At 42.9% G+C, this 12,728-nt stretch overlaps 1 protein-coding gene across 1 annotated transcript; it reads right to left on the reverse strand.

The window, feature by feature from the left end:
- Nucleotides 1-781: 781 nt before the first annotated feature.
- Nucleotides 782-12,587, reverse strand: noc3l (NOC3-like DNA replication regulator). The gene is made up of 20 exons (XM_023993093.2): nucleotides 12,454-12,587; nucleotides 11,749-11,953; nucleotides 11,375-11,498; nucleotides 10,361-10,524; nucleotides 10,168-10,233; nucleotides 9,896-10,026; nucleotides 8,533-8,788; nucleotides 7,833-8,008; nucleotides 7,454-7,582; nucleotides 7,224-7,355; nucleotides 6,517-6,597; nucleotides 6,292-6,392; nucleotides 6,113-6,185; nucleotides 5,960-6,023; nucleotides 5,223-5,294; nucleotides 4,501-4,682; nucleotides 4,244-4,372; nucleotides 4,059-4,156; nucleotides 1,449-1,533; nucleotides 782-1,339 (listed from the first exon to the last, which is right to left on the reverse strand). Exons 1-20 carry the CDS (start codon nucleotides 12,460-12,462, stop codon nucleotides 1,205-1,207), a joined length of 2,412 nt encoding a protein of 803 aa, XP_023848861.1. The 5' UTR covers nucleotides 12,463-12,587; the 3' UTR covers nucleotides 782-1,204.
- Between the last annotated feature and the right edge of the window lie 141 nt (nucleotides 12,588-12,728).

Below are 12,728 nucleotides of genomic sequence, written 5' to 3' on the forward strand. Positions count from 1 at the left end.
TTATCTTTGGCAGCTTTCCACACCTGGCTGGATTGTACAATATTATTTGAAAAATTCTTCCAAGGTCTGTCAAGTTGATCATTGCTAGACAGCCATTTTCAATTCTTGCCATAGATTTTCAAGACAATTTCAGTCGAAACTGTAACTAGGCCACTCGGGAATATTAAGTCGTCATGGTAAGCAACTCGTGTATATTTGACCTTGTTTTATTGTCCTGCTGAAAAGTGTCGGTTGGAAAGCAGACCAGTTAAGATTTTATTTTTATCCTGAAAAAAACTTTGCCCCTAACATAACGCTTTGTATTCAGTACAAAAAGTGTAATTCTTTGCAGTTGTACTTTAGTTTCTTATTGCAAACAGGATGCATGTTTTATTCTGTATAGACTTCCTTTTCACTCATTTGGGTTTGAATAAGTACAATGTCGATACATCCACAGTTTTCTCCTTTCACAGCCATTAAACTGTTTAAGTTACCATTGGCCTCATGGTGAAATCCCTGAGCGGTTTCCTTCCTCTCCGGCAACTTGAGTTAGGAATGACACCTATATCTTTGTAGTGACTTGGTCTATTGATACACCATCCAAAGAGTAAATAACTTCATGCTCAAAGGGATACTCAATGTCAGCTTTTTAAAAATGTATTCTTACCCATCTACCAATACGTACCCTTCTTTGCAAGGCATTGGACCCTCCTTGGTCTGAAATTCACCGCTCAACTGAGGGACCTTAGAGATAATTGTGAGAGGTTGTCACACAAAAAAATCACGATATAGCGAGTCCATGCAACTTAAGCACATTTTTATTTCTGAACTTAATTAGGCTTTCCATAAAAGGGGTTGAATACTTGATTTCAGCTTCTATGCACTTCTAAAAACATAATTCCGCTTTGACATTATGGGGTATTGTGTGTAGGCCAGTGACAATCTCAATGTAATCCATTTTAAATTCAGGTTGTAACAATGTGGAAAAAGTCAAGGGGTGTGACTACTTTTTGAAGGCACTGTAGGTCAGGGATATGAGTAATCAATGAGGCAGGTGGTTTAACTCAACACTTAACTGTATCCATTCTTGTCAAAAATGTCTGAACAACAGCAAAGAGAACGATCAAAAAGCAATGTCACCAGCATACGGTTATTTTACAGTCCATTTAGAACTAAAATACAGGGCACAAAGGAAAGGGGGTGTTTTCCGGTGGGGTCTGAAGTATTATGTGCTGTTGGTCTGCGGTAGAACTGCAGAGAAATCCAGCGATATAGGATCCTCTTCCTCCRCTGAGAGAACACGATCAATCTGCTGCTTTAATGTATCATCCAGCAGGGTAGGGCCTATCGTGAAATAATCCTGCAACAAAATGCAAAGTGTTCGGAGACCAGATTAGCACAAAGACAATTCAGTCAAGTGGGCCTAATAACATTCTGGAATATATATATGGACAGAGAGGGAAGTGTACCTTCTTCTTTGTGGTAGGCGCTGCCACTGGAGGATTGAAGGTCATGTCTTTAGCTCTGTAGTCCTCAAACAGCTCCACTGGGTGCCTGAGAGGGGTTAAAGGTCATTTACACCCAACAGAGGCTAGCGCTTTTTACATACTGCACACATCTTTGGTTTATCTCACGCACCGTAGAGAATTACTTTAGTCTTCAGGGTTCATACACATTTTGACAGATGGAATTTCATTACTTTTAACCAAATTTCCATGACAACAATTGGCGGCGTCTCTATAYAAAAAAAAAAGTAMGCGTGACACTGGGAGGCTGMGCTCTGATCCCATGTACCATCTCCTGTCGTTGTGCAAGGCACTTACACACTTCTCAATCAGTTTCATGGGAATATACATTTAGATCTTCTTGAATTACTGTTTTGTGAGCAAATTAGAGCGGATGGTGTTAAACTATATAGCCTTCCTGGATTTTGTTTAAATCAAAACACTTTCTGCCTGGCGGCACTCGCTGTTGAGTTTTGGCCGCATTAAATTTATTTTGTTACTTTTCAGCGAACCGTCCTAAAACCTCATTAAATTAGGCGTTTTTTGGGGGTGTAACTAACGTTACACTATATTTGGTTCTGTTGTGTAGAATACTAAATAATGATTGTGATATTCCAAGACATCAATTCAACTTTTAACTTGACTAAATCAGCACCATTGTGTGAAGTGGCAGAGCCACGCTCTTCGYCAGAAGCATGCTTTTTGTAAGTTTCAGYTAGGCCTAACTCCTCTCAAAGTTGAGCTGGAATTTAGCCCGAAAGGATTTGATAAATGTTATTGGTTGACATGACATTGGCCTGTCTTGTCTCGCGCAGCGCAGAATATCAGATCTCATCAACGATTGGAGAAATGTTTATCACCACCAGTACCACACCCTTTACGATACATWGCTTTTCATTAGCGCAACATGACTGCAAGAGACAGGTTGGAATGTCTACCTGCAAAAGGGACAAATCAACCTTTTTCTAAATTAGTGGTGCTTGAATTTGTTGATCAAATGCGAGTGAGATGAGGGCAGTGGTAAGGTAGACCCCTAAAATAGCAGGTAATCCAAGAAAGAAGGTCAGTACATTGCAATACATTTTAGTGAACTATTAACAGAACACATTTACAAAAGAATACATATTGGAGCAGTAAGCATTGTACATCAAGACGCTAAACTGCAACGCGGTTCGACTACTCAAGTCTTCCTCAGGCAGCGTTGTGGACGGAAGAGGACGTGTCTCTAGAAATAGAGGTGGGGACAAGTAAATAACTACACAAAGGTATGTGGATTGGCTATTTCAGCCACACCGTTGCAGACGTGTATAAAATTGAGCACACAGCCATGCAATCTCCATAGACAAACATKGGCAGTAGAATGGTCTTAAGAGCTCAGTGACTTTCAACGTGGCACCGTCATAGGATGCCACCTTTCCAACAAGTCTGTTTGTCATATTTCTGCCCTGCTAGAACTGCCCTAGTCAACTGTAAGTACTGTTATTGTGAAGTGGAAACGTCTAGGAGCAACAACGTCTCAGCTGCGAAGTGGTAGGCCACACAAGCTCACAGAATGGGACCGCCAAGTGCTGAAGCGTGTAAAAAAAATCATCTGGCCTCGGTTGCAACACTCAGTAATGAGTTCCAAACTGCCTCTGGAAGAAACTTCAGCACAATAACCGTTCGTCGAGAGCTTCAGGAAATGGGTTTCCATGGCCGAGAAGCCGCGCACAAGTCTAAGAACACCATGCGCAATGCCAAGCGTTGGCTGGAGTGATGTAAAGCTCTCCACCGTTGGACTCCTGAGCAGTGGAAACACATTCTCTGGATTGATGAATCACGTGTTACCATCTGGCAGTCAAACGTTCAAATCTGGGTTTGGCAGATGCCAGGAGAACGCTACCTGCCCAAATGCATAGTGCCAATTGTAAAGTTTGGTGGAGGAGGAATAATGGTCCTGGTGCTGGTTTTCATGGTTCGGGCCCCTTAGTTCCAGTGAAGGGAAATGTTAACGTGGGGAGTATTTCTATCTGTAATTAAGCTCCCAAGTGGGTCTAATTTATTTATTTAAATTGACTGATTTCCTTATATGAACTAACTTGTTGCGTTTATTTTTTGGTTCAGTATACAAAACAAATCTACATTATCACATCAGTGTATAGAGGCAACAAACGTGGGACATTGGTTGCAGGACAAAGGGCCAAAATGCGGGACTCTCTCGCACAATTTGGGACATGTCACCCTAGGCCTTCTGCTGTAATGTCCGACTGTCACTCTCTTCCTTTGAGCAATGGCCAACTAGTCTCRCACACATGCAACTGATGCGCACGAACACAGACGCGCTAAAGTGTCCTTCCCATCCYGGCTGATATGTAGATTTTTGTATTTGATTGATAAAAACTGTGCCTAAATAAATGACATGAATAGAAATTATAATTCAATTTCTTAACTTTTTCTGGTCTGGATTTTTTAAATGCATTTTCCCAGGATTTTCATGACCATACARACCCTGGGATTGTATGAGTATCTGTAAGAGAACTGGAGGAGCAGCAAATGGCTTTTCATAGAGGATAAATGAGATCCTCTTGTTCTTACCTTCTAGCGAGTTGAACGATTAGCGCTCCAGATCCTTCACTAGGAGCCCCTGCACAGAGGTGAGTGGCAAACCTCCTGACCACTGGGTGGTAATGTCTCTGCAACACAACAACAGCAACGCCATCAGCTATACCTGTGTGTGTGTGTRTWTWTWTTKTGTGTGTGTGTGCTTTTTGCGTGTTTACCTTGAGTGTGTGTAGCTCCCACAGGGCAGTATTCTGAGGGTTGCAGTACTCTGGCTCATCCAGCTCAGGAAGGAACACCCCACTACCCTGAGCCTCATTGTCCAGGAGGATGTCACACTTGGGGAAGGTCTGCAGAGAGGGGGAGCACAGTTTTATTTGTCACACACACACACACATGCTCTCACTCTTCATGCACTCACACACACAAAATCTCTCTCCATAATACACACAGATGCACACACACGATAAACACTTACATGCATCAACGTCCTGTTGGATGCCAGGATTCCCACGGTAGCGTTGGGCAGTGTGTGCAGACTGAGCGTGCTCAGTCTCTTGACGAAGGCCAGGGCGCGCTGCAGGGTCACCTGTTTCCTGCGCTTGGTCAGCATCACGTCGAGACAACGCAGCACGATGCTGATGTCATCATTAGATGCACCTGGGAAGAGCATCCACATTATTTAAAGGCCCAGTGCAGTCACAAACTATGTTGTTTTCTGGTGTTTTATATACATTTCCACACCGAGGTTGGGATAATACTGTGAAAATGATGCTGCCCTTTTAGTGGAAGAGATTTTATTTTTATTTTTTATACCCCCTGGAGGGTGGAGTTTTGGCCTTCCACGGTGACATCACCATGCGGTAAATTAATTAACAGACCAATAAGAAAGAGTTCCAAAGCTCTCTGCCAATAACTGCACATTTTCCCCACTCCCAGACAGTCCGAGCAAAATTCTTGCTTGAGAAATCGCTCTTTGCTAAGAAGTTATTTATGTTTCTTTTTGACCATTTTAATTCACAGTAAGGTATTTAATAGTACCCAGAAATGATTTGATATTGAGATACAAAACAGCTGCATTGGACCTTTTAACACTTATGAACAGCCACTCCAGGTACAGGAGGACCTTCAGAGCACAACGGATGTAGTGTCAAAGAGCCAGACATGGATTTGAATAAGCTCCAGGGTAGTTGGACTTACCAGCATTGAGTTTGAGCAGTGTCTTGTACAGGTGGCTGTAGAACTTCAGTGGGTCAATATTGAGGACATCACCTATCCGCAAAAGAGGGAAATTAATTAAAGGAACAGTATACTACGTCAACGTTCTGAGATAACTGACTGAGATAAATGTGTTGTTTCGCAGTAATTTAAGTTCTACGTGGTCCGTCTACTAAATCAGCGTTTTTTGTGTCTGACATCACGTACCATATTGCCGCAGCATTGCGTTAGTGGAAACCAAGACTGTTCTCAGGGCAGGCGTGGTTGTAGCTAGATATGTTTGAGTCAAGTCTGACATCATTTTAGCTAACCCTAAATCTTTTCCTAACCGTAAGGCAATTATCCAAACCTACCACGTTAATTCTCCTATTGACCCTCCCAGAGATTGGCGCTAACATGGATACAAATGTTAACAATTMAAAAAAAAACAGTGACACCCGATGGCCACGTGACCCTGATACGATGTAAGCATACTGTGTCTAGAACACATATCAGCCATTTACGTTGCCATGATGAAGTACATACATTCGCTGTATATACATATCGCTGATGGGTTAAATTAAAAACCAAGTGAAATCTCAAAAATAGTGTCTGCACATATACATCCAAAATATGGATTTGGTTGCAAAAAAGTGAACCTATCCTTTAAGCATATACAGTGTGTAATATACACAGTAATCAGTGAGGTTTTTAATCAGTCATCGTAGACCATCACCGACCTTGACCAGAGAGAATGTTGAAAGCTGTCTGAATGCAGTGAAGGCTTTCCCGATAGGTCAGATCCTACAGTGGAGGGGGAAAAAGTCATTAGCCAATCATACACGATGATGTGAATAGTATTTTGACAGGATTGGCAGAATATGWATACTCACTCCTGACTGGATAAGATGTTGAAGAACGTTCAACAAGTCATCAAAGAACTCCAGGTTGATCAGATGGGCAAACCTTAGGAGAAAAAGACTTTGTCTTAGAAGCCTCCATATTTCATAAACAAACATTTCCATTTGTCAGGAAGTGACTCATGTCTCTGGGAACAGGTAGTCTCTCTTACTTTGCCAGACCTTCTAAAACAGCGGGAAGCAGGATCGACTTTTGAGCTTTCTTCAGTATTCTGAAGTATATCAAGAACACTATGTTCAAGGTCTCTGTGTGCTAGGAGAGGGGGAACAGTTGGAATGACGGTTAGACCTTTTGTCGTGAGAAGCGCGAAAGTGTTTTCACAAAAACAAATTGAGCCGTTTCAGGTCTGTTGTGACTTTGGGGAATAAACACTCACCAGTTTGAGCTTCTTGTCTTTGCTCTCTGATGCCTCAGCCTCTAGCAGCTCTTTCTCCAGTTTCTCTTCAGCCTTCTTCCACTGTAAGGATGACAGGGTACATCCATTACACTCTTCTCACAGACACGTCAAAAACAAATTACACTCACAGATTGTACACAGGCAGACACACAATAAGCAAGGCAAACTGCAGTCAGCTTGTGCAATACGTTAGGAAATAAAGAACATTGTGTTCTTCATTTCACCTGCCACAATATTATGACGCTTACAGTAGTCGCCAGCCACCTGTTTTTATTTTATTTATTTTTTTACAAGCACACAACAATGAGAGGCTGGAGTCTTGAGTCACTCACTATTGTGCAGCATGCGCCAGGTGATCTAATTACTGTATGGATTTCACAACTAAATGGTTTGCCAGCKAGATCTCTTATAACTATTACATTAACTGTCTGAAAACAGTGCCCCTTGTGTTCAGTGCCGGTATTACCAACTATCCCAGTATGGCACAAGGTCTGTATCAAGGATACCGCCCAAGCCTAGTACAAAACCAAAGATATTGATCGGTTTTAAGTCAGCAAATTTGTGCAATTGATGACCAATCTGAGCGAAACACACTTTAACCAGGTGCTGTAGACTAGCGTGTCCATAGGGCTGTGCAGCAGGCTGAACATTTGACGTCCCTACACACAGGTGCGTGGGCTACTGACCTTCCTTTGCATCCTGGACAGATTCTTCCTTTTGTCTTTATAGTTCATGAACTTCTTTTTGGGAGCTGTGTCATCTGTATCTTTCTTCACCTCCACCTCCTTTATCCTCAGGCAGATGAGAACCTTGAGTAGCTGTGGGGGTGAAGAAGTGGGAACATTTTAGATGTATTTCTTTAAGAGCCATGGCATAAACAATTTTTTTAAAGACTTGAATAGTAGGTGAGTAGTACCTCTGGTCTGACGTCATAGTTTCGGCTTTTGACCAGTCCGGAGATAACTTTGACTGTCCCWAGTGAGGCCTGGCCCTGTTTGTCCTGCTTCAGTAGCTTCTTGACTGCTTCACAGCACATGTCAGACACCTRGACAAACAACATAATGGCAACTCAGTTAACAGTCAGACGAGCGACAAACACAACCCTTCATATATCTAAGGTAAAACCGCRGCTTTTGATTGATAGTCAAACGAATCTTAATTAAGAGAAACCCGCCTCTACAGAGCCCATTCCCATTGTAAAAGTCTATAGCTACAAAGTCTAAAGCTAATATTGTAGTGAACACCACGTGACAAGATGTAGAACTATGGGCTTGATATGGGCCTCCCAGACTCACCCTCTTGACAGGGTCGTTCATCAGGGGCACCACCGTGACGATGATGTTGTTGTGGAAGTTGAAGTGTGGCAGGGCCACCAGCAGCTCACAGATACAGCGGATGGCCACCTCAGCCAGGCCCTTATAGGACTGCAGTGACACCGCCTCGCTCCTCTTTCTCTTCTTCTGCTTCCAGTCTACGGGGCAGGGGTTTCACACAGCAAATAGTTGCAACCAACAGCAGCCACTCCTTAATATCAACTAGTCACAGCAAATCATCAAYGTCAACCAGTCATAACAAATAGACAAATTGGCCGACACCGGGAAAATGATGTGCGTGCGTTGATGTGGCCGGAAGGTGTGCGTTGTGATTCTGAACGGTCAGATAGCTCGCAACAATGACAAGAAGCTGCCATGTGGGGAATTGTAGGTGGCTCGTTTCATCTTGTTATTGATATCCTGTCTTGTCATCATGTCTATGCTAATATGGCTCAAATTCGCTAACTAGCTAACCAAGAACTGTAACAATGTATTTGAGCGACAAGTGCTCATTGTGTAACTGTACATATAGTTCACATGTCAAAGGTCTAAGCCAACCCTGTCTGTTTTGCCCCATGTTGCTAAACAACCAACCCGTCTATATGAACTAGTCACAAGGCATCAACATCAGCCAGTCCCAGCAAGTCATCAATATCAACAAATAAAGATAGAARTGGACTACCTTTGACCGTTTGCTCCAGGTTCTCCAGGTAGAACTTGTACTGGCTCACCAAGCCCTCCTCAAACTCCCTCAGCTGCTGGGTCTCTCTCTTCACCTTTGAGGCTTTCTCGGTCTCGGTCAGGGGTCTGATTCTGTAGGAGGGGACGATGTCCTTGAAGACCTCCATCAGAGAGACCATGACCAGCTTTCTGACCGTCACGGCCACATAGGGGTCGGTCTCCATCAGCATGGCTCGCAGCTCTTTCAGCTTCTTAATCTGAACAAAGATAGGAAGTTCAGATGTTGGATTCACACAGAAAACACCAATACCAAGAACAGTGAAACAAAACATTCCCTAAGTCTGCTTCTCTCTGCTATGTGATTATTGGTCTATGTGACATAAAATAATACTATTTTGCCATGGGGACTAGGAAGCAAGAGTAGCCCGAGGAGTCTAACGCACAGTTCACACGCCAAACTTATGGCGAGTCAAACGGAATAGAAATAAAGAGCGGGCTGGCACGGTTGAGAGCTTTTCCTGACGTACCAATTGGTTTCATACAACTGCTCTCAACACCGCAGACTTCCTTGTTGGTATCGGGTCAAATTCAGGCATAACAGCGACCTCTTCCGTGTTAAAGAAAGCACAACGTTTATTGTACTAAAAAGGCAAAGAGAGACGACTCGCACACCTGTGCAGCGCGGAAGTTAATGTTTGCAACCATGAATATGATCAGTTTAATGTGTATCGGTTAACGTAATCTGTCTTCAGATTTCATAACTCCCTTTTACTAAGGAAGCCCGAAGTCTCCTCATCCCTAAAATAAACCACGATAAGTTAGCATAGCGATAGATATGGCAGCATAGCGATATTATGTGCAACGCAGACGTTCCATTTTCTCCTGAGATTGCAAAACTATTTGTATGTTGATGTAGTGCCCATCGGTTTGAACGTGTTGAAGTAGTGTTTTTACTGTCAGTTGCTGGTTTCAAAAAGCACCAAAAACKACACTAACCAAGAGCCTTTTAGTGTTTCTGCCGCCACAGAAACAKACCCTGGGTCTGTTCTAACGTCTCCACCTGCGAATCCGAGGCCATAATTGTGCTTCCGTTGTGGGTGTGGTAGCGAAGCAAYCTTYATTTGCATGCAATKRACATATTAATATATGTATCACCATTTCTCCCGACAGTGGAAAAACKACTCTGGTGCRCAGCATGAAACAGAGGCGYGCTTCACATGCACTGTGCTGAACTGTCGTCAGAGGTCTGACAAGGCGCACCGCGTGGTTTCAGACGGCACTCTATTCCCGCTCTTCCAAAGAGAAAGTGATGTATTATTATTGGTTCGGTGAGGAGATGCAGGGTTGTTCGAACCAGGGCTTACGTTGGTGGTGGGGTCTGAGAGGATGTCTGATCCCAGACTAGCGATGCGTAGTTTCCTGATGGTCAGCTTCTGTGTGCGKAGCTTCAGCTGCTCCTGAGGGTTCAGGGCCGGCCCGGGCACAGCCTCATCCTCTGTGGAAACATACCAGCAACATCAGAGAGAAGCACCTCATCTACTGATCAGGACTGGGCTACCAAGAGTTGGTCTAACAATACATTCTACACAGAGAGGATGACTGACTCAAGTCAAAAAGGGGTTCATGATGCTGGTACCGTTTTCAAATTGCTCCAAGCCAGTYGGGGCACCTCCTTCCTCCTCCTCAGCCTTTTTTGCTACAACTAAAAACAAGACAAAGCAATTGTATCAATAGAGCTGTAAATTCTAAAACATTTTAACAATATGACTTAGGTGGAAATGTAAACTTACAGGGGAAGATGTTCAGGGGTAACACATTAATCATCCTACCAGGTTTCTCCATGCTCTGAGGGATGAGGCCTCTAATCTTGTCTTTGATTGGCAGGAGGTGAATGAGCTCCTTTTCCTCTGTTGGCTGCATYTTTCTGGGCATCTTCTCATAAGTCTCTGGCCCCTGCTGCTCCCCCTTGCGCTTTTTGGCATGCACTGGACCACTGCAGGTATTCAAGTAAGGTTAAGTGAGGAGAGTAGTTAGACATAGCTATACATTTCAACATGTGTGTTATGATCTACTTGTGATGGGATGTACATGAGATTGATAGAAAGATGGTACATAATAGTGATGGGGGGGGGAAATACAGTTACATATCGGATATCATTTGAGACGATATATAACACATTGCAATATTTCTGCACTAGATGGCTGTACCTGCACCAAAATGACAGTAGTTTTCCTACATAGCTTGTTCTCCATCTTATTTTTAATAAGTAGGGCGCCAAGTTGTTTTCGGCACTTTTATTTCCATGACTGATCCATGAGAAAACGAGTGTATCTCTCTTGTCCCTCTGCAGCAGACATATGGTGAGCAATCTCTTTGGAACATCCTATCGTAATAAAATCCCAATATTCGAATCGCAATACATATAGAATCGTGAGAACCGCAATACATATTGTATCGGCATCTAAGTATCGTGATAATATCGTATCGTCCCTGGCAATTCCCAGCCATAGAACATTACTGTAAAGAAATCCGGAATGGCAACATGTGGATTGGGCTGGGCGACGTGGCCAAAATATCATATCAGGATATTTTTCACGGTATGAAGCTTGGTGGGAGAAAGCTACTCAAGTAACAGAGTAAACTATAAAAACGRATGTTACACATGGTGGACTGGCGTTTTACATTTAACACACCAAACATTGAAATACCGTTACAGAAGCCAAGTACAACCCCAAACCGGTCCGTCCATCAATACCTAAATATTAAAATACAGTATACCGCCCAGCCCTACATGTGTGTACAGCCCAGCCCTACAAAAATACTGTATGGACTGTGTAATTACCTTGACGACAGGTCTCTGGTGAGAAAGGAGGCTTTCTGAGCCATTGCCTTGATCTGCTCCAGGTCATCTTCATCCATCATGTCCAATGGCAGGGACTCCACAAACTCCTCCTCCTCTTCATCCTCTGTAACAGACACCAGACAGGGACATGTAATTAACGGCACCAAACAGGACTCACAAAAACAATCGATGATAATAACTTTACATAGGTTACATAATTATTTCGATGCCATAGTGTGGAACAGTGCATGAATTGTAAACCAAACTATATGTTACTGATTACAGTACAGACATCATTCAGCTTGAGTGCTAGATGTCAGGGCCTAGATGTTAAGCTATACTACTGTATGGGTGGGTCATCATGCTGCACACACCTGGCCTCTTCTTGTAGCGCTCCAGAGGGAGGGGGGTCTTCAAGACAGCATCTTTGATAGCTGCCCGGAGCTTCTTCTGCTCCTTGCGGTGTTTCTTGTCGTTGCTCTCTTTCTTGAACTGACGATTCTTTAGCTTGTTGTCAAGCTTCACATTGCTTGTCTTCAGTAGCCTGCGAAAGCTTGGCTTCCTCTTCTTACTCCTTGGCTGTTGGTGAGAAAAGGTCGTCAGTGCTTTGTATTCATAAGGACRTGATTTGGGGTTGAATAGTTACTAGCTAGTACAGCTAGACTATGGTATGAAATGAATGCATGTCAAGCAATGTGAATTCTTATATAAGCCAACAACACATGGCAGGTAGGTATAGCCAGGGTTCCTCTCTGGTAAAAATCAGTCAAAACTGCAAGCAGTGCAGACATAACTAGTTAGCTAATAGTTAGTGTAACGCTATTTGTATTTAGTTGAAGCAATGACGACAGGCTGTTTACAATAACCCAATTTCTCGAAAATATGTGGATAACATAGTGTCCACTAAAATAATGGTGATTAACAGTAGTTGACAAAATGTTCAGCGTAAATTACAGCCATTGAGTGCTAACAAAATGAGTATGTACATAGCTAGACATTAGCTAGCTAGCAATACCGCTAAAACAATTCAGCTAGCAGCGTTACTATCTATCTAKCTAGCTATTACACGATGTACTTACCGGAGCCATCGTAAAATACTTATTTTAAAGACGGAGCGCTTGTTTAAATCGATATCAAATAAGTTGCCTTAAGTGTATAATAATAATAATAGTTAGCTATAAACTGTAAAATGTTCCCACACGTGTGTTTCTTTCCTTTTCCCGGAAGTATTATTTTTCTAAGTAAAGATCATGGAAGTGTGTTCGCCTCATAGATGAAAAAAATCTAATTAAAATAAATGCCACCTAGTGGTTGGGAAGACCTGTTTGCTTGGGTGTGTTGTGGGTGCGTGCAC

This window comes from Salvelinus sp. IW2-2015, linkage group LG8 (assembly GCF_002910315.2).
Source record: "Salvelinus sp. IW2-2015 linkage group LG8, ASM291031v2, whole genome shotgun sequence".
NCBI classification, from domain to species: domain Eukaryota; kingdom Metazoa; phylum Chordata; class Actinopteri; order Salmoniformes; family Salmonidae; genus Salvelinus; species Salvelinus sp. IW2-2015.